Raw genomic sequence first — 25,692 nt, 5'->3', positions numbered from 1 at the left:
GCTGGTGTTTTTTGCTTTGTGAGTGCCTTTAATGTCGATAACTATCACCAACCACAATTGATTTTCTCTTTTTTAAGAGCATTAAAATGCATAGGAAATATTTCATCCATATATATATATATATATATATATATATATATATATATATATATATATATATATATATATATATATGGATGAAATATTTCCTATGCATTTTAATGCTCTTAAAATATATATATATATATATATATATATATATATATTTTTCATATATATATATATATATATATATGGATGAAATATTTCCTATGCATTTTAATGCTCTTAAAATATATATATATATATATATATATATATATATATATATATATATATATATTAAAAATTATAAAAAAAATAATACAAATAAAAAATTAAAAACAATTAAAAAATAAGAAAAAATAATTAAAAAAATACAATAACAAACAAAATAGTATATGGTTAAGTGTATTTCATTTAAAGGCAATTTTTTTTCTTTACTAATAATACAAACAATATAATTATAAGTTGGCTTCAGCTGTGAGATCAGAACAAAAACATTATGTGGCCCCTCATTTTAAGCCATTTTACATTTTACACCTCACCCCCCTTCATTATGGTCCATGCTAACATGCTAACACAAGAAACAAGAAGAAAAAAGGACATGACTGCATTGTGATCACTGTGATCATTCTTATAAAAAAAAATGAATAAATTAAATTAAATAAAAATAATTGAATAAAATACAAATTAAAATAATTATATATTGTATTTTTCATGATTATATTCTTAATTTAGTGAACTTAAAAGTGATGTTATGGCAGTTTTTGCTAATGCTAACTGTAGTTTTGGGATCAAAATAAAAAATGGGCTCAGAGTTAAGAAAAAAAGAAAGAAAAAATAACTTATTCAGGCAGAATCGTACCTAAATATATTTAAAGTCTGTAATTGGCCATGAAGGAATACAGCTTCTTACTTATTCACCCAGATAGAAAATATCTATTAAATGTACACAAGATGAACCAGTGCCTTAGCAAGGAAATAAAACAAGTTAATACCATTTATCATGTAAAAAATTAGGTAAATTTTTGCCTTGCTGTCTTTACACTGTATAAACTGTATAGTGTGATGGATGAATTACTGCTCTGCAATATGTTATGAATCAGTTATAATTGCTGATCCTACCCACAGAGGCTGACTACTGTAGCATTTGACCTTCCTGGAAAACAAAGCATAAATTAGTAAAAAAAAAAAAAACAAAAAAAAACAAAACAGTGTTTAAAGATATATGAACATGTGATGTCCTACAAATAAATAGTACTAGCTGTCATGAAGCCAAATCGAAAGGGGAAACACAATGAAGGAAGTGGGACTGTGCTACTGAAGATAACAATGAATGAAGTGATGACTGCTGTAACCCTGCTGTGGCCTACGTTACGCAACTACATGGTTCAACAATTTTGAAATGTATATTTGACCACAGAATAACAGCACTGAAAACTGTAGCTAATATAAACAATATTTTAAAGCTTTAAAATATCATTCACATGCATAAGATGAAATGATTTTGATGATAATATAGTTGCAGTTAAAATTTTCGATATACATTTAAAACACAAATACATATTCAAAACTGTGTAGTGTGTGTGTGTGATCATTTGCATACCATATAAATAATCAAATGATATCATCAAAACATTTACATTAGGTTTCACAGATATTCCTTTAATATTGCAGTGCAATAATTGTGTATGTTGTGTTTGTTCTTTTAAATCTATCATTTGGTTGAATTCTATTGAGGTTTGGATTGTTGTCTTGATGCAGACTGAAGCCACAGTTTAGTCATGGTCAATTGATTTTTTTTTAATACACAACACATGGAATCCAAACTTTTGCATTTAACTGTATTGTTTTTTTTTTAGAAACATACAATAATGTTTGTTTCTCTCTCAAAGACACAAAATCATTTCAACACACATCTTTATTACTTTCACAAAAGTAAGCTTTTTTCAGTATTTTCATGTTCACAAAGTGTACACCCAACTTTCAGAAAACACAGAGCATGTTACATTCTTTAATTTACTCCAAATAATCTGTTTCTGATTATCCCTCAGCAAGGGGACATAAAAACACAAAACTAAGTACGAACACAGATTACTTCATATGCACATGCAAAGTTGTCTGCAATGTCAGATGGTTGGAAAGATTTTTTTATTTTTTTTTATGTAGTTTGATGAACCATAGAAACATTGCATCTTTCTTCATTTGTTTCCACCAATACTTATACACACACTCACTGCATCGTACAGTACATACGATATTTTCCAAACAAACGCACACACATTCATAAGCAGTGCGTAAACACATTAGCTGACACACAATAATATACTATAACATTATTATCTATTCTAATACTGATAAACACTGCTTCATTAAAATTTGGCTAAATTAATTAATAAGCTACTTTTCTTTTGTATTAGAAACCTCTACTTCAGAGACTGCATAGCTCTGCTGAGTCAAACAGCAGTAAGTCACTTTGGTTTGACAGAGGCCTAATCAAAAATAGTACAGGACACTTTGTATTATTATTATTATTATTATTATTATTATTATTATTATTATTATTATTATTTTACAGCAGAATGGCTTAGAATCATTGCAAAATTGTATTTTAAAAAATATGTCTTTGCCAAATTTTAAAACAGTAGTGTCAACGATTAGAATGCAGTAATGAAGGACACCAACCATATATAGCAGCACATACTGTAGAAAGTATCATTGTGACTGTGGCACATAATGATGATAATATATCAGAGAGAAACAAATACTGACACTGGATGAGTACAAATCAAAGAAATCTAAAATTAAATTAATTATCAGATAAGAAAAACAATAAAAGCCAATCTGGTATATTTTAAAAGTGACTTGATAATGATGTCCAATCTACTGTATAGTCCATGGTTATATTTACAATATCCTCACATCCTCTTTTATTTTTAAAGCTCAGGATCACCAAAATCTGCATTGTCAATCATGCCTAGCACAGTGTTGTGTTCTTAAAGGGTTTCTGTTATTATTTTTTTTTTTTTTTACTGTTTTACTGATGAGCAAGTGGAGTTTTGATGGATTATTTGGCAAGATACTTCATCTGAGAGTGAGTGTTAGTTAAGCAAAAGAGAGGCACAAGTTTTAAAAGGCCAATATTATTTACGGATATGGGTTCATTTCTTCATATAGAATGTGGTGACCATTTGACCTTTTCACACACACACACACACACACACACACACACACACACACACACACACACACACACACACACACACACACACACACACACACACACACACACACACACAATGTTAAATCAATAATTAGTTATTTGCTTAATAAATCGATGTTAAAAATTCCTTCACAAAATGTGTAAAAGAGCAGGAATGTGATATTTTAGCTAGATTTTTGAGAGTATTTAAATATTTTTTTAATATGCAATTAAACAAAATAAAAAATTATTTATTATTTTAATAAATAATGAATTGTAACAGCTATAATCCTAACAAACAAAGTAACTCTGACCTCCTATGACATGTGTGATAGCTGTGATATATCTTTGTATCTTTCCCAGTCTTTCCCCGTGCTGTTCACTTATACAGTAGGCTCTCTTAAGGTTACAAATTAAGTTTTTTTATGCATCTTATTCAAAAATTTAATCTTAATTAGATGAGTCAATCATATTTACACCTCTATTAGGACCAGCTTTCAGCATCATACATCACCATACTGTATTTAGACTTTCAGCCTACTTACCTGATACAGCTGTGTGCTGCAATGCTCTGCATCATAAATGAGATGCCCTAAAATATAATATGACTCACATTATCGCTCACTTTTTCTTCTGTAAATTCCACTAATACAGTAATCACATTTGTCATATTCCTCAGTCTTTTTCACTTCTTCTAGTTCATGATTTTTAGATTTTCAAAATAAAACTTTTTAAAAAGAATGCCTCAAACAATGTGAAAATGAATGGGAGACACATGCGCCATGAACGCCAGACATGAGTGAAGCTGTTGAAGTCCTACATCAGGACATTGGCCCTTGTGTCCGGGAGTCGGAGTCCCACCAGGCCACCACACACCAGCACAGATGATGCCAGGAGGATTGGGATGACTTTAGTAATACTGACCAGAGAGCCAAAGATTAGGTTCCCAAGCACTGCTGCCAGCTTACACAAGGCGTTACAGAAGCCAAAGCCAGTCCCTCTGTAAGTAAAAAAGAGTCCAAAGCATTGACTTTTGCATTAACAGAATTCTGGTCTACATATAAGTGTCATAGATCAACAGTGAAGCAATGCAGATCGCACTGGTGTTACGTTAACAGTATGTGGTATCTATTTATACTGGCACATGTGAGTGTGCTATAAGCTTGTGTGTTCCTGCTCCATTCATACCTTCTATCAGTAGGATATAGCTCTACCGTGACCACATCCAGTGAGTTCCAGGCAGAGATACTGAGGCCATTGTAAAGGCACAGCATTCCAATCATCATGGCCTCACTGTTGCCAAACCACAGAAAGAAGCAACTGATCCCAGAAAGGATCATGGAGAATCCTGCGAGCATAGAAAATACACAGAAATCATGTTTGCTTCATTTAAATTCAAATCAAACACAAATGTTATTTTATTTGTCACATACACAACATTACACAGTAATGACGGAGAAAAAAATGCAGCTTATATATTTGCATCTTCAGTTTTCATGATACACTTTAACTGGCACTAGCTTTTACCTTAAATGTAACAAATACATCAGCTATACTAAACAGTACTATTTTTTGTCACTGATATGACACCATCTGTGCTTTAACATCTATATTTACAGCATTTAGCAGACACCCTTATTCAGAGTGAATTACAATTTAAGAGAAGAAGCTTGGTGGACCTGGGATTCAAACTCATGACCTTCCAGTCAGTAGTCCAACAGATTAATCACAAGGCTACCACATCCCATGTGCATCTACCTAGTAATGTGAATGTAGAGCATCTGTAAACTTTCCTCTAAAATCCTAAATGTTATTAGATTTTTTTTAATGCCATACTTTATCCACATTTCATAGCAACAAGGACTTGTACAGTTAATACCTCTTTTCTGATGGCGTAAAATTGGGAACGAACCCTTCTGATATGTGAGTCTAAGATGATGGATCAGTGTCAAACTAGACTTAACACAGGCTCTGATGCAATCCACTGGTATATTTTAATATATGAATGTGTATGACTCTGATGGATACAATACAATACAACACAATTTTGAACATGAACAAAACATACAACTTGTCTAAGAAAATTGAGCTCATAATCCGATTAGATATCAGATTGCATATCATCTAATACTCAGAGCTCTGATTTCAATATAATATAGTGAGGGTTAAGGGCTTTGCTTAGTGCTGAGGCTTGATCCTCTGTTCAAAAACCCCGAGGTTTACAGTAACCACATGATTCACCACTGCATGCTAGTGGATGCTTAGACAAACTGCAATCAAATAAGTATTCATTTTACCCAGCATAGTTAGGCGCCCTGTTTTATCCATGAGAAGTGCAGACACAATGTTTCCCGGTAGCACAGCCAGTGTCCCCAGGAAGTTGACAAAGTAGACCCAGTAGGCACTGTAGTCATGATCAAACGTCATCTGGCATCCCGTTTTGTTGTGACGAAACGTGCTGTTTATGACTTCTGTGTTTATCAGTTTGGATTCGTCAATATCTGTATGTGAAAATTGAAAGAAAATTCCATTCAAATTCTGAAAACACAGATATTTAACCCGGTAATACATTGTTGTTCTTAGATATTTAACAGTGGAAACATACCACATCCAGCAAATAATATACCTATATAATTCTATAAATTGTCTTTATGTAGTAATAATTATATAGGTATATTATTTGCTGGATGTGGTAGGTTTCCACTGTTAAATATCTAAGAATAACAATGTATTATTGTATTTTTAGACATTAATGTATACTATGGTTTCAACTATATTAGAAAGTTTTAGTTTGGCCCAGTAACGACTATTTTTTTAAGTTTTAACTGTAAATCTACCTGTGTTATAGAAGAAAGAATCAATAATAGAGCAGTTTCGGAAGAATGATCCTACAGACGTCACATCTTCAAAATGGCAGCTTTGAAACGTGGTGTTGATGAATGTCACTGACTTGAATTTCATATTTGTGAACCTGTGCAATTGATAAAAGGATAAAAACTTTGGACATGATACATGGTGTATTCCAAATACAACAACAACAACAACAACAACAACAATAATAATAATAATTATTATTATTATTATCATCATCATAATAATCAAAGTAAAAAAAATTATAATCAGTAGCAGCAGAAAATCTGTGCTAAATACAGTGGTGTGAAAAAGTGTTTGTCCCTTCCTGATTTTTGCATATTTGTCAAAATTTAATCTTTCAGATCATCAAGCAAATGTAAATATTAGTCAGAAATAACAAGTAATAACAACATGCAGTTTTTAAAAGTTTTTATTATTAAGGGAAAACAAAATCCAAACCCTCATGGCCCTGTGTGAACCTAACAAACAGTCATAAGTCACTGCTAAGCAAAAAGAACATAAAGGATTGTCTAGGTTTTGCCAGAAAACATCTTGATGATCCCCCAGACTTTTGGGAAAATACTCTGTGGACTGATGAGACAAAAGTTTAACATTTTGGAAGGTGTGTGTCCCATTACAATTGGTGTAATAGAAACACTGCATTTCAGAAAAAGAACATCATACCAACAGTAAAATATGGTGGTGATAGTGTGATGGTCTTCAGCAATCCATAAATTCTGCTGTATACCAAAAAATCCTAAAGGATAATGTGCGGCCATCGGTTCCTGACCTCAAGCTGAAACGAACTTGGGTTCTGCAGGAGGACAATGATCCAAAACACACCAGCAAATCTACCTCTGAATGGCTGAAGAAAAACAAAATGAAGACTTTGGAGTGGCCTAGTAAAAGTCCTGACCTGAACCTATTGAGATGCTGTGGTATGACCTTAAAAGGTGGTTCATGCTCAATAACACTCCAATGTGGCTGTATTACAACAATTCTGCAAAGATCAGTGAACCAAAATGCCTCCACAGTGCTGTAACAGACTCATTGCAGGTTATCGCAAACTCTTGATTGCAGTTCTTGCTGCTAAGGGTGACTCAACCAGTTATTAGGTATAGGGGCAAACACTTTTTCACACAGGGACATGTAGATTTGGATTTTGTTTTCCCTTAATAATAAAAACCTTCATTTAAAAAATGCATGTTGTGTTTACTTGTGTTATCTTTGACTAATATTTAAATTTGTTTGATCTGAAACATTAAAGTGTGACAAACGTACATAAAAAATCAGGAAGGGGGCCAACACTTTTTCACACCACTGTAGCTGTAAGTAGCAATATTTCAGTGATCAAAAAAGCAATACCTAGTTGCTACCACACTATCTATCTATATTTTATTTTGCTTGTTCTAATCCTGTCTCCCTCGTCCTGTCATTGGTTTGTTGCCTGACTGTGTGATATGCTCTTTCTTGATTCTCATATTTGTAGCATCGTATGTTACCAAAACTTTGCCTCCATGTACCTTGCTCTTGTTTCTTATTAACCAACGAACAGACTTGTGCCTCATATTCAGTAAAGCATTTAAAGTGAATACGTTTATTAAAGCTAGAGTACAGCACCTGTCATTGATGAAAGCGCCATTTGTGTGTATCTGGTTCTCTAGTGTGAAGTTGAATGTAAAGCCCTCGGTTTGCTCATTGGTGTGTCGCTGCACTTTAGAAGCATACTCATCAGCCTGAAGGTGCTTGATCACATCAGGAAACCACACAGACAAGCCGTAGTACCTGCGAGAATTTGACAGGAAAGGGTACAAAGAAAATGTCATCTGTACGCATTCCATCACTCAAACGCACTTAACGCCATTAAAAGTAAATTCTTACCCGAATGACAATGTAAACCATACAATGGCCAGCTTTATTGTATTATCTTTCACTGGATAATTGAAACACTTCATAAAGTTCAACCAGATCTGTGAAAGAAAATTGTTATGGAGATGTTCATTAGATCCAAACATGATAAAAAAATAAGTAAAATGTAAAAGTAAACCAGTCGATCATTCTCACCCCAGAAAGTTCCGTCTTCACTCGAAAAATAACTTTGGACACAAGGTTATTGGTTTCTGGATGCATCTCCACAAACTCATCAATCTGCTTTGGGGTTTTAATTCTAGTTACCTGCAATTAGAATAATAATAGAGAATCAATTGTTTAGCTGTTTGTTCTAGTTTTTTTTTTTTTTTCATTTACATAGTCGTAGTTTTATTATTAATCTTCATTTTATTTCAGTTTTTCACATTCTCATTAGCAAAACTACACCAACAGAAGTGATATAACAGCACAGAAATGGTTACAGAAACACAATATCAGAGTTCTGTAATGAAACTGAACACTACAGAAACCTGTAATATTAAATAAAAACAAGTGTCTATATTTATAAAGCAAAATGAAAGGGTAAAATATGATGCATGAAGGAGACCAGTTTCGAAAAATCAGTTTTATTAGTCTGATACTCACTGTTTTTATTCTCTCTAGAGCACATTTCACAAAATAATAAATGCATAGGATCAAATTATTAGGATACCAAATTATTATGATCATGTATGTTTGAGATAAAATATTAGTTATTGCATATGTTCTTCTGTTTTTTTTTTAATCTTGCTCCCCAAATAATTGCCAATGATTATGTGCAAAATTTTATGAGCAAAAACAGACTTAAGGGAACGAGAGCACAATATATAGTGCACTTTGTACTGATGTAAAGTAAGAACTGTGAATATTATTACGACAGGTAGCTTAATACCCACATCGAGTAAGTGTGTGCTAAGCTTTGATAAAAGCTGCCGTCACTCTTTACGTCTCTTCTGTGTGTAGCTGTGAATGACACAAAACCTCTGAAAGCTCACATAAAAAGGCAGGAGATGACCACCAGCACATTTCAAGCAATGTCATCATGCTAAAACCTTTATATTATCATCTCAACTCACAGTGAAGACTTTTTCCGGTTGTCCACGTGCTCTCATGTTGGTGTCATGGATCTGCTTGAGGATCATCCAGGCCTCGTCGTGTTTCCCCACCTGAGAGGATTAGTTGGATTAGTGGGAAACTAAACCAGCTAGCATGTTTAATTTAACTGCCACCCAGCTTGACGTTAAAGATAAATGTTTTCCTTTATAAATTTATTTCTAAAATGTTTATATCATACATTAAACTGCAGCATTAAGACACGATGTGAAACTTGATGAGTGATTCATGATATGCATTTATAAAATGATAAGTTATGTATAGTTATACCACAGTGCTGTTCTTGTGAATCTACCTAACAATTTATACAAAGACTTGTGAACACAAACAAGTAAAAAGAATAAGTAAAAATGTTTTCGGTGAGGAGACATTTCTAGAAGGAGTCTCCATCGTCAGTGCTATGACAATTATTATAAACAAGGAATGAAACATAATGTGTATTCATGTTTTATTCCTAAAATATAAGATCCATAGTGTGGACCATACAGTGCCCAATGTTTCCTACCTCTAGATAGAATCTTGGACTTTCTGGCATGAATGTGAGAGCTACCACAGAGCAGACACATGGCAGAGCACACACCACTACAAATACCCTCCAGCTGTGGAACTGATATGCCGAACCCATGCTGAAGCTCCAACCTTGAGGAATATAGTAAAATGCACAGAAAATGTAATATAGTAAAATAAAATAACATAGACCTTTTCCACCTATACAGTATATTACATATAAACACAGCAGAATGATAGCATTGCTAAGATTGATCACCTAATTACATTAAATTATGATTAGAAGAGATGGAAATTTGTCAGTTGAGCAACATCTGCCATATCTCACTATCATGCTTGTGACTCATTAGAGATTAAATAAATCTACCTTGATTTTAAGCAGAATGAAGGCAGAAAGCCAAAAAGCTGTCATTATCTGCTATTAGCTCTGGAACCTGGATGTTTATTGTCTTGATGTGACCTTAGAGACAGCCATGGTTAATTAACTGAATCTTCTATAGAATGGTCTGCAATAGGGGGGTCATTAAAATGATAATTTAATTAACATTCTCAGTGGCTATTGTGTTCCTGTATATGGAGGGAAAATGCAGCAGCAGGTAGCATGAGGTGAAGAGAGACAGGTTATTATGAGGTATTTTTAAATTAGAGGGTTTTATTTTTTCTGCTGTTGGTTGTTTAATTCAATCCAGCGGGACTTCCTTGTTAATTTTCCACACCATTTCATTTGCACATATTCAAGTCAAATGCCACAGCATTTACAAGTAAAATTCATTTTCAGCAAAAAAAATGGGTATCACTTACATAAAGTCAATGTATTATATGTATATAAGTTTAATCACACCCTCCAGTGTCACCCAAATGAGGATGGGCTCCCTTTTGTTTGGATGCCTCGATCACCACAGGCTTGCTCATTGTGGAAAAATACAAACAATTTAAATATGTCTAATATTAATCTTGAACATTTATATAATACTAATCTTTGTATAATATTAAACTTTCTGTACCTTGTTTCTTATGTTCTGTAAAGCTGCTTTGAGGCAATGTCCATTGTTAAAAGTGATATACAAATAAATTTGAATCGAATCGAATCGATTTTGAATTGAATAAGTAACTGTTTTATATTTCTTCTTAACATAAAAATGCTTTACAAAAAATAATGCTTTTAGGACAAATGATAAGACTATTTATAGGAATTAAAAATGAATTAAATCTCTGTATTCTGATTGCCTTTATCTCTATCCAACAGAGGGCACCATAAGCACCCAATAAGGACAACCTAGAGCTCAGAATCAATCAAAAATCACAAATCTCTAAGTGTAATATATAAATGTGTGTATATTTATACAGTATAAATATACAGTGAGTGTGTGTGTGTGTGTGTGTGTGTGTGTGTGTGTGTGTGTGTGTGTGTGTGTGTGTGTGTGTGTGTGTGTGTGTGTGTGTGTGTGTGTGTGTGTAAAAATATGTGTGCCTTATGTTAGATTAGATTATACTGAAAATTATACCAACTTATTTTTACTTTTAGTTCCAAACAAGAAAGCAACATCAACAAGGGTAACATTTTCAGAAAAGTATTTTTTTATGTCTGTGTTATTGAGCACTTTTTTAATGCCTGAAGTAGTAACACAATTAGTTCTGAAAGCTACTTTTCACTTTTGCATCTCAACCACTAGTAAAGTTTATGATTACCCCAACAGAGTAAAGGCAGACATTTTTTTTTTAAAGAAACTCCATTGGCGAACATTGTGTCTACTGCTACATATCACTTTCATTATCAGCATCATACACATTTGGCTCTGTCTCATAACCAGAGGTCAGTCATATTCAAATGTATTTGTACAGTTGAATTCCCTGAATGCAAAACATATACAAAACCGGGGTTGGCTGACTGGTTACACCTTACACTGGTGTTAATAAATAAATCAAATAATAAATGAAATATTATATAATAAACATTAAAAAATAAATAAAATTAATGTACTTTTCCATTTACTTTTGAAAACAAATTTACTTCTGCAATAGAAACCCACTGGAGGTGAAAGAGTTGGGTTATTTTTTAGGGCTGAGAAGATGTGAAGCGAGGAAATGATGAGCTCTGACTACATCAAATGACATATTCAAATAAGTGTTTGATAAATTATACATAGATAGATTAGTGTGGGTGTTGAACATGCAGGGGGTGATGGATGATTTAAGCTTGGCATTTTGTGATTAGTGTATTCTGTATTGAGAGAAACAGAAAGAAAAATACTGACCACATGTATCATTTCTCTCTCTCTCTCTCTCTCTCTCTCTCTCTCTCTCTCTCTCTCTCTCTCTCTCTCTCTCTGTGTGTGTGTGTGTGTGTGTGTGTGTGTGTGTGTGTGTGTGTGTGTGTGTGTGTGTGTGTGTAAATGTGTCACAGAAATTACCTTCTGTGTGAAGAAGCAGAAGACAAATCCAGACAGCTCATGTTTCACTATGATATTAGAAATCCCATTACATGGATTATGTACATAATTGACTGAATGTATGGATGACTGAGTTGGCAGCAGATGGCTTGGCTCTACTTTTTTTTTAAATGTAATATTACATGATCAAGAGGTAGTGCAGCTCATGCCAACACAATGCTACCAGAAATTCATAATCTCTCTCTCTCTCTCTCTCTCTCTCTCTCTCTCTCTCTCTCTCTCTCTCTCTCTCTCTCTCTCTCTCTCTCTCTCTCTCTCTCTCTCTCTCTAGAATCACTAGACTCACTAGAATCTAGTACATATTCAGAGACTTAGTGAATTTGGGCACATAGCTTATGTACATAGAATCTGTTCTGACACCTTGTTGTGGTCTAAACACCTTCCTTATGCTTCTTTTCCTTTAATTTGATACCCTACTATATTTGACATTAGTTTTCCATAATCTGGATACACTATTTAATTGGCATGTTGTGAGCAAAAATAAATTCCTCATAAAAAGTACTGTGATATTTTGCCCAGCAATTAGTGCTGAAGTCTCCTCCTTCTGCTCCCTCTAAAAACTGTAAACATTTTATTAAAAGATGTTCAGTAGGAATTTTTTTTTTTTTAATTTTCATTTCCAGGCACCATTTTTAAATGTGCCTGTATGTGTGTTCGGATCCCACGTTTGTGGGTGCGCAGATGTTGACAACAAGGATGTTTGTGTGCACTCACCGATGCATGTAGGCAAGTGTGTGATGCAGTACAGACTTAATGCATAATGAAGACAGATCATTCTTTATATGCGCTCATTCTGTGAGGCATTTTATGCTGTTTCAAGTGCTGTCTGTGTTATTTAGACGGCATTGCATAGCTTGGCAGAGGTTAGGAACCAGCCGGAAGCATGTAATGGACTGTTTAAGACAAAGTAAGTGGTTAACACATAAACATCCATCACCAGCATACTGTACCCCTGTGTGCTAGGGAGATATTGCTCTATTCCGGGAGAGTGCCTTTATATTGCTGCAGAATACTGCTGCATTTCAGTTAAAATCAGGAACAAGTGGGGTGAGATGTAGCATGCATTGCAGATAGAATAATTGAACACCGGTGTATTATTGACAGTAAAACATAATAAAGAGGGAAGACAACAGAATGAGAAATGATAAAAGTATCTGAACCCATCTTAATCATCTGTGACCAAACCATCACTACCCACAACTGGTCATTATTTTACTGACCCTCAGCATCCTGGCTGACACTGACAAAGCTGTATACACTAGAGATCTCAAATTAAGCTAACTGTGGGTCCATAAATCATCTATAACGTTCGTTCATTATTGTCCAACATATGACTGGTGTCATGTCATCCGTTAGACTCACCTTGCTATATATAAGGTCTAATTCCACAATGTAATAAAGGCAAAGCAAGCAAAATGTTTGCTTTGAATATGCTTATGAATCTCCTCACTTACCATAATGAGGTATGATAGCCCAGGCCATGGCAGAAGCATAGATCTCCCCAATCATCCAAAACATGCAGAGCCAGCTTAGATGCTCGCCACGTTTCTCTCTTGCTAAGACTTCCGCATAGTAAGAAAACACAATAGGTACGGTTCCACCAATCCTAAACAAGACCAAAAGACATGATCATGAATTAGAAGTTTAAACCAGCATCCTGTATATTCACTGACCAATGGATAATCTTTGGTCAAGGCAATCATTGTGCTACTTTTACATAAACTCTGACTGACATTCCACATCAAATTGCTTCTCTTCTATTCCTTACTTACACTCAAGCTAATAAAGCAATCATTCTATGAAATGTTAGGATTGGTCAGATGTAAACAATGTATTATATTACATCATATTTTTAAATTAATGTTTCAATGGTGTCCAAGATGAATCTCATGAATCTCTTCACGCTGACAATCTATTTTATCTTAAAACAGTTTAGCTAAAAGCCTCACCTCTTTTTTTCTAGATCACTACGTAGCCTGTATTGCATGATCTAAACATCACTAAAAATAATATCTTTTTGTTGTGTTGGGTGAAAACAGAAAAACCTGAACATTATCACTTGTGTTTGCTGTTTTTTTTTTATAGTATTAAACACCATTGTAACTTTGATAACCATGTGACTCTGTGATGTCATCATGATAGACAGCCATCCATGTATCATAGAAATAATATAAATACAGTACCAACTGACAAATTAACACCAGAAACTCTAAACACATCATAGAATTAACTTATGTCATGTATTAGTCTTAGTTTTCCTTTAAGTGAGTTGAATACTTACTGTACAAAAGTTAGGTTTAGGGTTACGTGTAAGGTTAGCATTTTTCCTTATAACTTCATTATGAAAGTATGTATGGCAACAGAATGTAAATAGTTTCTTTTAAATAAATTACAGTTAAATGACTACTTCTAGCAGTGACATAAACTGTGAATTGAGAAAAGCAGGACTGGAGTGACTGACTATTGATCGATGCAGACAAAATTTATGATCTGTTCAAAGAAACACTATTATCTAAAGACAAGAGAATGTTCTATGTTCATTTAAAACCGATTTGATAAATGATCACCGATAGATAATTTCTCATGACACCTTCAACTAATCTATAAACAGCCATTAGTGTTTAGCATAGCTGTATATTTCCTGCATGTGCCTTGTTTGTATCTTTTTTTAGCATTGTAAATAATTAAATTACATTGGATTTTTTGTACTGAGAATCCCTAAAGCATTAGTCAAAATGCAGAGATCAATTATATTCATATTACTGTTCTGCCCCATTTCAATTACTGTTCTGCCCCATTTATTAGATGTATATTCATGAGATGTTTCCATAAATAAAAATTACACGATTTTATTTAAGGGCCCTTAAAGGTGCATTTAGTAAGGTTTTTTTCAAGATTAAATCATTCAACATTTGATTGTTGTTGTTTTTGTTTTTTTTACTTTTGAGCCCACAATTCATACCCATATTCACCAAGCTCCACCCCACGATCTTAGGTGGCAGACAATGTATCTAGGAAATGACTGACAGGAGGTGCATTATTTCTATTAGTATAGAAATAGTAACAGAAGACTCACCCAAAGCCCGCTATCATGCGGCAGAGCAGGAAGAGGCCATAGCCTTGTACAAAGGATGACAGGAAGGCAAAGAAGCCATTTATGGACATGCAGATAAGCAGACACTGTCGCCGTCCCACTTTATCTGCCATGCCCCCCCAGAAAAAAGCCCCCACCATCATCCCCAGGTATACAATACTACCTACAAGGTGGAAAAGGGAGTGGGAAAGAAAAGAGATTTTATGAGCAGATACAGGAGGTACTTACTGTACAGGAGTGTCTTAGAATCACACAAAAATACAGTGGGTTAAGTTAAATTCTTTAGTCCATGTTTTGGCTTGAAATGGGTATTTGAAAGGGAATACATACTTGGTGGAAAAATAATTTTGATCTAACAGCACTAAGTTGTATAGTTTCCATAAACAAACTCTAAAAAATTAAATGTCAGTGATTCACATCAACACCTTTAGATTTTGACACAGCATGCATTTGCAGATAGTCAGCATGGGGTGAATATGTCAACTGAATCATTCGTAATATAATACAATATAAAGTAATTGGTTATTTAGATACTTTGGCAGCAGAGTAGATTAGTGATTCATCTCTGGAGTTGGAGGCTCAGTTTCTATCTGTGTCCTGTGAGTGCAGAGGATGCATTTGTAAAAAAAAATTTAAAAAAATGGATGGATGGATGGATGGATGGATGGATGGATGGATGGATGGATGGATGGATGGATAGATGGATTTCTCCACTTATTTATCAGAGTTTTCTCTACGTTCTTAGGTGGTGCTTGCCACTTAGTCTTGGCCATGCATACAGTGAACAACTCCTATAATACACTGCCCACAACTTCATCTCATGACCTCCAGTCAAACATCTATCCCAGCTCAACATCGCCTGATTACTAAATACACTCCCCTTTTTCCAATCACGCTGCTCACTTTAAATATCCCAGATTCTCAGTCAGTAGGTTTACTAAAGCATGTACTGCTATGCTTCCCTTAAAAAATACAGATATTAAATTAATGTGCAGATCAGGTTTGCTCAGGGACACAGTGAGATTGTTGAAGTCAGTAAACACAGTCAGTTTGCCTAGTCACAGAGTCAGTTTGTAATCGATAATTACAGAAACTGGTTCATCTTCTCTGAGCATACAATACACAAAAGCTCTCTGTGTCTTTGAATAAAGCGTGTATTGTCTGACACACAATAAAGAAGTCCATGAAACATCTTGCACTGCTCCACATCCGAGTTGTAGCTTTCTATATGAGCAAGCATCTATGTTCTGCTGCTACTGAACAAATACAAGATCCATTAAAATGCAGCAAACTGTTTTGCTGGTACAGCAGCCAGCAGTGCACAGCATATGAAAATGAGAAGGGAATCACTGACTTGGAAATGCCTTGTCTCAGGGGGATATACTGTACATTACATTCTTTTTTTTTCTTTGATACTGGGATCCAAAGAGTCTATTAACAACTAAAAGCTATTTCAGGGCCGGGGTTCTCTTTAGCTGTTTGGTATTGACGTCAGTAAAATGGCTGGCACTACAAGAGCGTTAAAAAATGTGTCAAAATAAGAACATTTTTGTGCTTGTCAGTGTAAAATGGTACTTGGATATTACATCAAATGATGAATATATACAGTAACAAACTGTTCGACAAAGTTGGAAGCTCACAATTGTATACATTTTCTCTTCACTGGAACTAAAAATGCCAAACCTGTTCCAGCATTTTGCTCCATGGTACATCGTTTTTAAATCTGAGCACAAATCACTGATCCTTTTTATATTTTTAAATGCACATGGGGAGTCATTGTCACTTGTTACAAGTGGAAACAATATGAGAAGCAATTTAACATTCCAAAAATTAGTACTACCTCGCATGTGCAGCTCAGGATGAAACTCTGTACTGTATAGCTAAGAATTGTCCATTTGCTTGTAGATGCATATTAATGTGGTTTATTTTTCACAGCCATTAATCACAAGTCTGTACTTCTGAATTTAAAACTAGCGTTAAAACAGAAGCTGAATGTCTAGTTGAAGGAATCACAGTACTAATGTACAAATGATGAGGTGATGAGGTGATGGGGTAGCGGCATGGTAAATGCCATTGGCACTGGGGAGGTGGGTTAGTGATACGGAGTGTTGAGGTGGTGCAAGTGCTGGAAGAGGCAATGTTCACATAGTACTACATTTTCCCATAGATGTCTGAACAGGCTATGAGAGGAAAGGAGAGAATGAGAGGAGAACAGAAGTGAGTAGAAGATAAAAGAGGAGATAAGGAACAGACACGATCAAAAGCGACTAGAATAGAAGAATTCTCAGAGGAGACAAGAACAGAAAAGAGAACAAAGGAAACAAGAACCAAAAAAGATAACTTAAAGGATAGGAGAACAAGTTGAGAACAGAAGACACAAAGACAAGACGACAAAAAGGACAAAAGATGCGAAGGAAGAGATTAGCCCAAGAAGACCACAGAAGAAACAAGTACGAGCAAGAATGAGAAGAGAGGAAATTTTTTATGCTGTCAGATCATCACATCATGGATTGGAGATGTTTAAACTCTTTCCACATCTCTGTTTTGTTTTGTTTTTTACTTAAAATTGCTCATCCAAGCAGTTGACCGAGTATACAGCGTCAATGTGCTTACTTTATTGAACTTTCTTTACACTTTAGCTCTGTCTTTGAGTTTACTAAAATAGGAGAGGCATAAGACTAGGTTTACAGTAATGAATATCATGATGAGGAATATGACTTAAAATGCCAAGTGACTGATAGCTGTTGCTGAATGAATTGTCCACACTCATAGGCGTCACACACAAACACACACATGCACAGGTGTAATTTAGCAGTAATCTCTGCAATTGTGTAATTTCACTGCAGTTTAGCCATGCTCAGTTGCTTTATATTGAGAGAGAGTGTATGAGACAGAGAGAGAGAGAGAGAGAGAGAGATAGAGAGAGAGAGAGAGAGAGAATAAAAAAAGAGTAAAAGAGTAGATGGAAAAAAGCCTTCTGGCTCTGTGACAGAGTTAATGGAATTGACTTACACAGAACGACTCAAAGCAAAGACCATTATTGTAATTGTATAATGTAGCAACTTTCTTTTTCATTTACATGATTTGCTTTCTGTAGTGTGGTTAATGTTCATATTTTGATTTAGCAATAAAGGTAGTGGATAATGAAATGATTTTTTAGTGCACACATGATAAAGGAGTTCAATGGAAGTACACTGGGGAAAGAAAAAAGGGTTTTTTAGGGCAGTAGTGAAATATTTCATAACCTTTTCCACCCACTGTCCCTTATTTCATTGACAAATGTGGCTGTTAAAATTACAGTCAATATGAGCACCAAGAGAAATGCTAAGAAAATACTGAGGCAGCCTTGTGGATGCACTAGTTTCCCTTACTGTATTACATATAAACATGCAGTTACATTAGTGTACAAACATCTTTAGGCTTTCTGAAACAAAAAAACACAGTTTTAACCTATTTTTATTTTTAATCTTCTTCTACCTCCTCTTCTTCTTCTTCTTCTTCTTCTTCTTCTTCTTCTTCTTCTTCTTCTTCTTCTTCTTATTATTATTATTATTATTATTATTATTATTATTACATGTATTTTATATCACACAAGCTATTCAAGGTATTCCTTCCCCCCTATTTATTTTACTAGTACTCTAATCACATTTTTATCTGAGTAATATCCTTTTAATTAATTAATTTCTTTCCTCTTGCTGCCTATTATAAGACTTTCCGCTCAGACGGAGAACGAGAGACAGAAAAGACTAGGCACTGTCTGGACAGGGGTAGAAGAAAAGATTGGGATGAGCAGAAGATAAGATATGACAAGAGTCCTGGACTAACATTTCAGCAATGTTAAAAGTACAGAGAAACTGATATATAACTTTTGATTAGCCTCCAGTGACTCTGGAGCCAATATAGCTCTCTGTGTGATTTATAACGCATTTAAATTAATTTTAAATTAAAAATTACTCTTCCTTGTTCCCCAGAAATATTATTATACAGTAAGATGTTTCATGAAATATTCTACATGTGGGCATAATTGGTTATACTGCAGAATCATATACTGATCATTGTCAGTAAGTATCACATTATAACATTATCAAATGCAATTAAGGTTACAGTAACCATCATGCGCATATTAGGCACTTCATCAAAATAAGGGGTTAAGCTATCAAAAAATCCTGTTACTGTTGACAAAACATTGCATTACTGATAGTGATATATTTAGCTGTTATTTCCTTTTCTGTCTCCTGAAAAAATCCCCTATTTTGTGATGAAGATCTTATATCTTAAAGGGCAGGATGCAGCACCGGTCACGGATGGCCTCACACGATTATGTCTTAAAAGCCAGTGACAGAGGAAGGACAAAGTTAGAAAGGAACCGTGAAAGAAGGGGGGCTGAGTGATGCTTACAGGGCTCTCCCCAGTCAGACTGGAGGAGACTGCGACTGTTTGAGAAAACACATCAGGTATATTTAAGTGTAAATTATCCACCGAATCATAAAACAACATGGTGATGTTTTTAATTGACTTTTTAATCTTGTCTAGGCTTCCTGCAAAGTTCACATTGATTATGGACCCAGTTTATCAAATCCAGCAGTAAATGCAATTTTTCCTAAAGCTAAGTGTGATTACCCATTTGCATACGGGTGTAATCAGATGATTTTTAGGTGTGAAGGCTTTTCCCATCCTGCCAGACATTCAAGTTTTTAATGCAAAGACTACTAAGGGATACATATCCATGCTGATCCACAATTCTAAATAATTTCACTGAATCTTATATCAATTTACTCATAAGACCACCTCTAACCTCATAACTGTCTTCAACCTAAACCATTTCACATAAACTTTTGTAATGTAGTCATGACATCATGTTATTCTACCCTCACGATGTGTCATACCATAAACGTCATGAGTCAGAACATTGTGTATTAACTTGTCATATATCTGCACAAATGCGTATCTTACCTAGCCATCCAGCGCTTGAGTCAGGCATGCACATATCTGTTTCAGCACTGGGCAGCACAAAGCCCACCACAAAAACCTCCACACCATCAGACATGAGTGCTAAACCAAGTGTGAAGTACAGCTGCCACTGGAACCTGCCGTGGCCACACTCCTGGATGATCAGCTCATACTGTTGCGCCAGCTCCTCCTCATCCGCTTGCCTCTCACTTTCTAGTTCCCTGCGGTCCTTAAGGCCATCTGCTACAGGCTGCCCCAAAGCCACATGTCCGTCCCTGTGCCCAGATTCAGAGGGAATTCCTTGGTATTCACCCTCATAGATCTCATCTTCATCATCGTGGCCTTCGGTGGCATCACTGGAACCTTCTTCATCATTGGCCTGATGGCCTGTGTAGTGGCCCTGAGGCGGGTCATAGTATTCACCGTCATCTTCGTCTTGGAAGCGCTGATAGGACCGGTTCTGTGAGTACTCATCTGATGCTCGGTCAACTACTGAGTTGACCTTTTTGGCAGCATGATGTTTGGCCTCCCTCACCATATCCTTAGCCCCCTTCTTAAGGGACAGGTGGTCCCGGGTGTCTGTGTCATCCATGGTGGAACTGAACTGATGAACCCAGTGAGAGGGAGATAGTAGTTATCACAAGAGAAGGGTCCACAACACCTTGGCTCGCATTGGATGGACCTAAAAGAAAAATGAGAAGAAGGTTTAACTATCAGAAAGACCAGACTCTTAATCTTACTTACAGCCAGAAAGCAGGGTTCAAATTTGTTCCTATGGCATGTTAAATCATCTTTTTGCACAAAGCACAAATCTTTTCTTCAGTGACATTTAAAGTCAGTGGGGGGGTCAGTGAAGACATCTTTGCTTTTACACAGAAAAAAAATCTCACCACTGCCATATGAGAATACTTGAATATGAGAACACTGACCAGCAAGCAAAGTTTTAGAAAACAAACAAAAATGATCTATAAATATCACGTTTAACCCCAAACTCAGCTACCAGAATGCATAAAGACTTATAGTAAGTGAAAATATCTTGAATATGGGCAAAGTTTTTTCTCTAATGTTCTAAAATTGTGAGCTTATTGTTTTTAGCTGTTTTGTAGATTGTTTTTTCAGACTTTAAATACTCATACTGATGATTTTGCTTCCATACAAATAAAAATTAATTATAAAAAAAAAAAGTTTAAAAAGCATAAAATTTAAGAGTAATCTGATAAGATATTTTAGGAATCAAGATCTTTTTATTTGCGATCATTTCTTGAAAACGGCTTATTCATTGGTTCAACTGTTCATATCTGCACTATTTCCTCCAGATGATGCTCTTACAGAATCTGATTAGAAAAAAAGGAGCCCAGGTTGACTTTTCATTCCATGCTGGTGGGATGCAAAGTGATTAGGCAGGAAAGCCCTCCATTATGTGCTAGACAGAAATCGAGAGGCTGTCTGTCAGCGAGGCAGTGAGGCAGAGCTCTGCGTTTTCACTGACAGAACTGATGAGACTTGCCACTAAACCCGCAAAGCAATACTACAGTTTTTCCTTCTCATGCTCAAAAGTGGAGGGTAGAGGGTTTAGCTAGCCAGTTCTGATTTGTCATTCTCTTGAGTACAATGGTACTATTTTTTCTTCTTACAAGAAGACAAATAAATGAAAATGCTGTTTAGAAAGTCTGGTTATGTCAAATGTTTTTACAAACTGCATAAAACTTAAGCTCTTGTTGTAGGACCTTTAAACATTTGAAAGCAAGTTACTGCATAATTTAGTTCTGGCACAAAAAAACTGAAACTTGGTCTTGCATATTTATTAGCATCTGTCTTGATGTTCTATCATTGATCATATGATCAGCATTTGGCTAAATATTCTATAACTAATTTCATCCGGATTTTAAAGAACAAATAAGATGGACATGTGTATGCATGAGCATTAAGTAAAACAATACACAGCTTCATTATGTACAAATCATAAAGTTGTGATGCCTATCATAGGCTTTGTAAGCTTGTGTAAGGTAGTCAAGACTTATAAAAGTTGCGAAAATTCATGATGCCTATAATAAGCATTTGAAAGTTTGTATTCCAGCTGTAAGGTTAAGTTAAATTGTCAGAAATGACAGTGGCCACGGCGGGGATAAAAAACGACCTAATTGCATAAGTAGGCTATGTATTATCATTAAGTCAGTTCATCAATTTTAAGATAACACAAATAATATTAAGGAGTGTGTTTAAATTATTAGACCATTTCTTTTTAACGTACCTTCACTTTCCATTATAGAAAATCAGTTCATAAATTCAAAGTTACTGAGTCCAAGGACAAACAAATGCTTATGAGTACACAAAGCTAAATTTCCTGAATGGAGCACAGCAGGGTAGGAGTTTCCTTAAAAAAGATCATGTGTCCTGTTTGGCTACACTTGTCATTTTAGACCTTGATTAACATACCCAAAGGAATAATCGAAAAACAAGGTAAGTGGAAAAAGTAATGGTTCCTTTCATTAATGTCAGCCAGCAGGAATCAGCCAAGTCCAATCTCCTAATGGCTGGAGGCGGATATAATCACATCAAAACGGAAAGTGAATAAGCTCGTCTATAAGAGAAGCCTAGGACATCTTGTGTTAAAAGATTGCATCAGGCACTGATGCTGTTACAGAGAATGGGGGAGGACAAAGAGAGAGGGAGAGACAGACAGGCAGGCAGACAGATGAATAGAAGAAGGGTATGAGATATGTGTGGGATACCAAATGCAAATGGAAAAGCATACATTGATGTCCCATATTTCTTGGAGGCACTGTTTGTCAAGGAATAAGTATACAGGTTTTTTTCTTCTACCTGCAATCTCTTTTTTTTGGAAGCCTGAATAAAAAATCAGGGCTAATTATTTGTTTTCCTATTTTGATTAGTGCATGAACGTATTAAGCCAAATATTTTATCAAATTCTAATAAATTCTTAAACTTTCTGATGAATACCTTTATTCAATATTTAATTAAATCCGTCCATGTATCAGCATGTGGCGCAATGCAAATACACCACTGAGCACTAAAACAAGGAGACTTGGATGATCTTATCAGCCTGACGCTCTCTCGATAAGTCCGCAGCTGACTGCTCCGCTCTGCAGGTGATTCAATAAAGATGCTGTTCAGTGGCCACTCGCTCCCAGCTATAGGGCTGTGTTGCGGATTGCGGATTTCCGTGGCAGTTTCTAAGCCAAGCAATAGACATATGTTCACACAGGCGAGCCAACTTTAGCCAAGTGAGATAGCACTGCATGTGAGCAGAGCCAAAAATGTATTCCTCAGCTGCTTCTTGGTACTTCTCGTTGTGAATGCTGGCATTGTTATCCACAGGAATAAGATACAGGATATTAATATAAAATTATTTCTAACTGTATGTATTGTGAGAATGTGTAGTTTAATGGATTTAAATTAGAATACTGTAATCTTTTCAGTATACAGGTTAGATCGACTTTGGGACTTAATCACATTACTTTCTTCCTCTGAAAAGACCATGGCTGAGTAAGAAAATTACTGGACTCATCAGACTTGTAATAAATTATTTAGCTCCAAATTGGCCATTTGCTTAAAATACAATCTAATGTGGGTGAGTCACTACAGCTGGTTGATATATTTGAACTTTGTGACCGACCATTCATGTAAAAGCTTCAGCAATGCGGCATTGCTGATGAAGTGGCTATTTCAAGGATACAACCTTGAGAGCCTTATAGTCTTCCAGAAAGTTAGCATTTAGGGGCTGAAACATAAAACTGAGCAAAGAACAAAATGTATAATTGTAATATTTTGCTCTGTAGTGTTAATAATAAGATGCAGTGGAGCTGAAGATGTAATACATCTATAACAACTCAAAAGTAATGCCTTATTGTATTGTGGAGCTTGTAAAAGACACAAGACAGATGATCTGGAGGAAAAAAGAGAGAGTTTCTAAATGATGTAGAAGCACCTTTCCAGTTTTATGAAGGCATCAAATCCATACTATTCTGTACAGATAATGCAGGCTTAATAGACTCTGATAAAAATAAAAGAGGACTTCACATTCTCTTTAGTAGGATGCTAGTTTCAAGTGCAATACAGGTGGGATCTTATCAACTCATAAAACATACAAGTTCAAGTCTGCAATGTATATGATAGAAATTAACATTCTGTGTAGATAAGAAAAAAACTTTAATATATATGGCTACTGCATATTCTGCATATGTCTCAATTTTTAAAGCACATAACCGCAAAAAAGTGTATTACGTTTACAAAGCCAATACCATTCCATACTGATTTCTACACCAGAATATTTATTAACAAGACAGCATGTGCACATATCCTTATTCATAACAAGTCTCTACAATAAATTTGTAATAAATAAATCAGAGCATGCACCTGCATAAATATACAGTATGATTTTTCAGTGAAGATATCTTTTGTCAAGTCAAGTCAAGTCAAGAGTCAAGAAGCTGTTGTCAACCATATGTATAGCTGGTTGATGTCAAGAGTCAACCATATATAGCTGTTGCAGTACACAGTGAAATGAGACAACGTTTCTCCAGGACCCTGGTGCTACATAAAACAAAGACAGAGCTATAAGGACTTAGTAAGTAGTCCTAGATACATAAAGTGCATCTGTGCAACCTGGTGCAAACAGTGCAGGATAGGAGTGCGTGTTGTGTGTGAGTGTTAACCATATTGGTAGGGACCAGGTTATGTTTAGGTTTATGTGGAGACATTAATTAGCTTAATTACTGGAAGGTCCTCAGCAGGATAGTAAGGACACTTACTGTTATACAGCAGGGTTGCCTCGTGCGCTCTGAGAGCCCGGGGGCAGTTATGTCGCGCGCGCTCTGTGCTCCACTCCACTGGCTGAAAAGTCCATTTAACTTACATCAGAAATGCATAATGTGAAATTGTGCATGAAGCATCACATCCAAGCAGGGAGAACTAAGAAGGAAGCCATCATAGGTGTCTTGTATTATTCTACAATAACTCTAAAGCGCTGAATTTTATCATGGCAACTAATCATGGAAGCGCGTTATTGAGCTGTTAATGACCATCAGTACCGATGGTACTAATCAGTACTGCAACACTGCACTCCAACCTGAGTGAAAATCATCACAATAGAGTGTTAACACAGTTAACACAACTCCAAATAACTTTCCGAAATTCACTGCTTTCACTAAACTGAAACTGTGCGTAATGTGTTCATGCTTTACATTAACTCACTCTAAAGATCTTGTTTCATCAGAATGTAGGCTACTAATAAAAAGGAACTTACCTCTTAAAAGGCTGACCAAATAAGCGTTTGGTATTCCATTTCTTTTTCTAAATGAGATTGCTGCGTGTGTTGAATACAATCTCAGTCACAAGGATGCTGAGGAGAGAGCAGAGAGCTAAAAGAGATGTTTCTTCCCCTCTGCAGTCAGTTGTATATCTGCAGTACTACACACACACACACACACACACACACACACACACACACACACACACACACACACACACACAGAGAGAGAGAGAGGGGGGGGGAGAGAGAGAGAGAGAGAGAGAGAGAGAGAGAGAGAGAGAGA

The 25,692-nt window shown here is 35.4% G+C and overlaps 1 protein-coding gene across 2 annotated transcripts; it reads right to left on the bottom strand.

Moving 5' to 3' along the window:
* Nucleotides 1-1,966: 1,966 nt before the first annotated feature.
* sv2ca (synaptic vesicle glycoprotein 2Ca) lies at nt 1,967-25,574 on the bottom strand. Of its 2 annotated transcripts, XM_027138274.2 has the most exons (14): nt 25,404-25,574; nt 24,910-24,991; nt 20,141-20,819; nt 15,170-15,350; nt 13,548-13,699; nt 9,642-9,775; nt 9,100-9,189; nt 8,180-8,290; nt 7,997-8,085; nt 7,736-7,900; nt 6,100-6,233; nt 5,560-5,763; nt 4,451-4,610; nt 1,967-4,262 (listed from the first exon to the last, which is right to left on the bottom strand). In XM_027138274.2, exons 3-14 carry the CDS (start codon nt 20,727-20,729, stop codon nt 4,079-4,081), a joined length of 2,193 nt encoding a protein of 730 aa, XP_026994075.1. In that variant the 5' UTR covers nt 20,730-20,819; nt 24,910-24,991; nt 25,404-25,574; the 3' UTR covers nt 1,967-4,078. The 2 variants fall into 2 exon arrangements, with proteins under 2 accessions (XP_026994075.1, XP_026994076.1); XM_027138275.2 differs by lacking the exon at nt 24,910-24,991.
* Between the last annotated feature and the right edge of the window lie 118 nt (nt 25,575-25,692).

Source organism: Tachysurus fulvidraco, chromosome 9 (assembly GCF_022655615.1).
Source record: "Tachysurus fulvidraco isolate hzauxx_2018 chromosome 9, HZAU_PFXX_2.0, whole genome shotgun sequence".
Taxonomy (NCBI): domain Eukaryota; kingdom Metazoa; phylum Chordata; class Actinopteri; order Siluriformes; family Bagridae; genus Tachysurus; species Tachysurus fulvidraco.
Note: the sequence above shows the minus strand (reverse complement) of the source record. Positions and strands in the feature narration are given on the sequence as shown.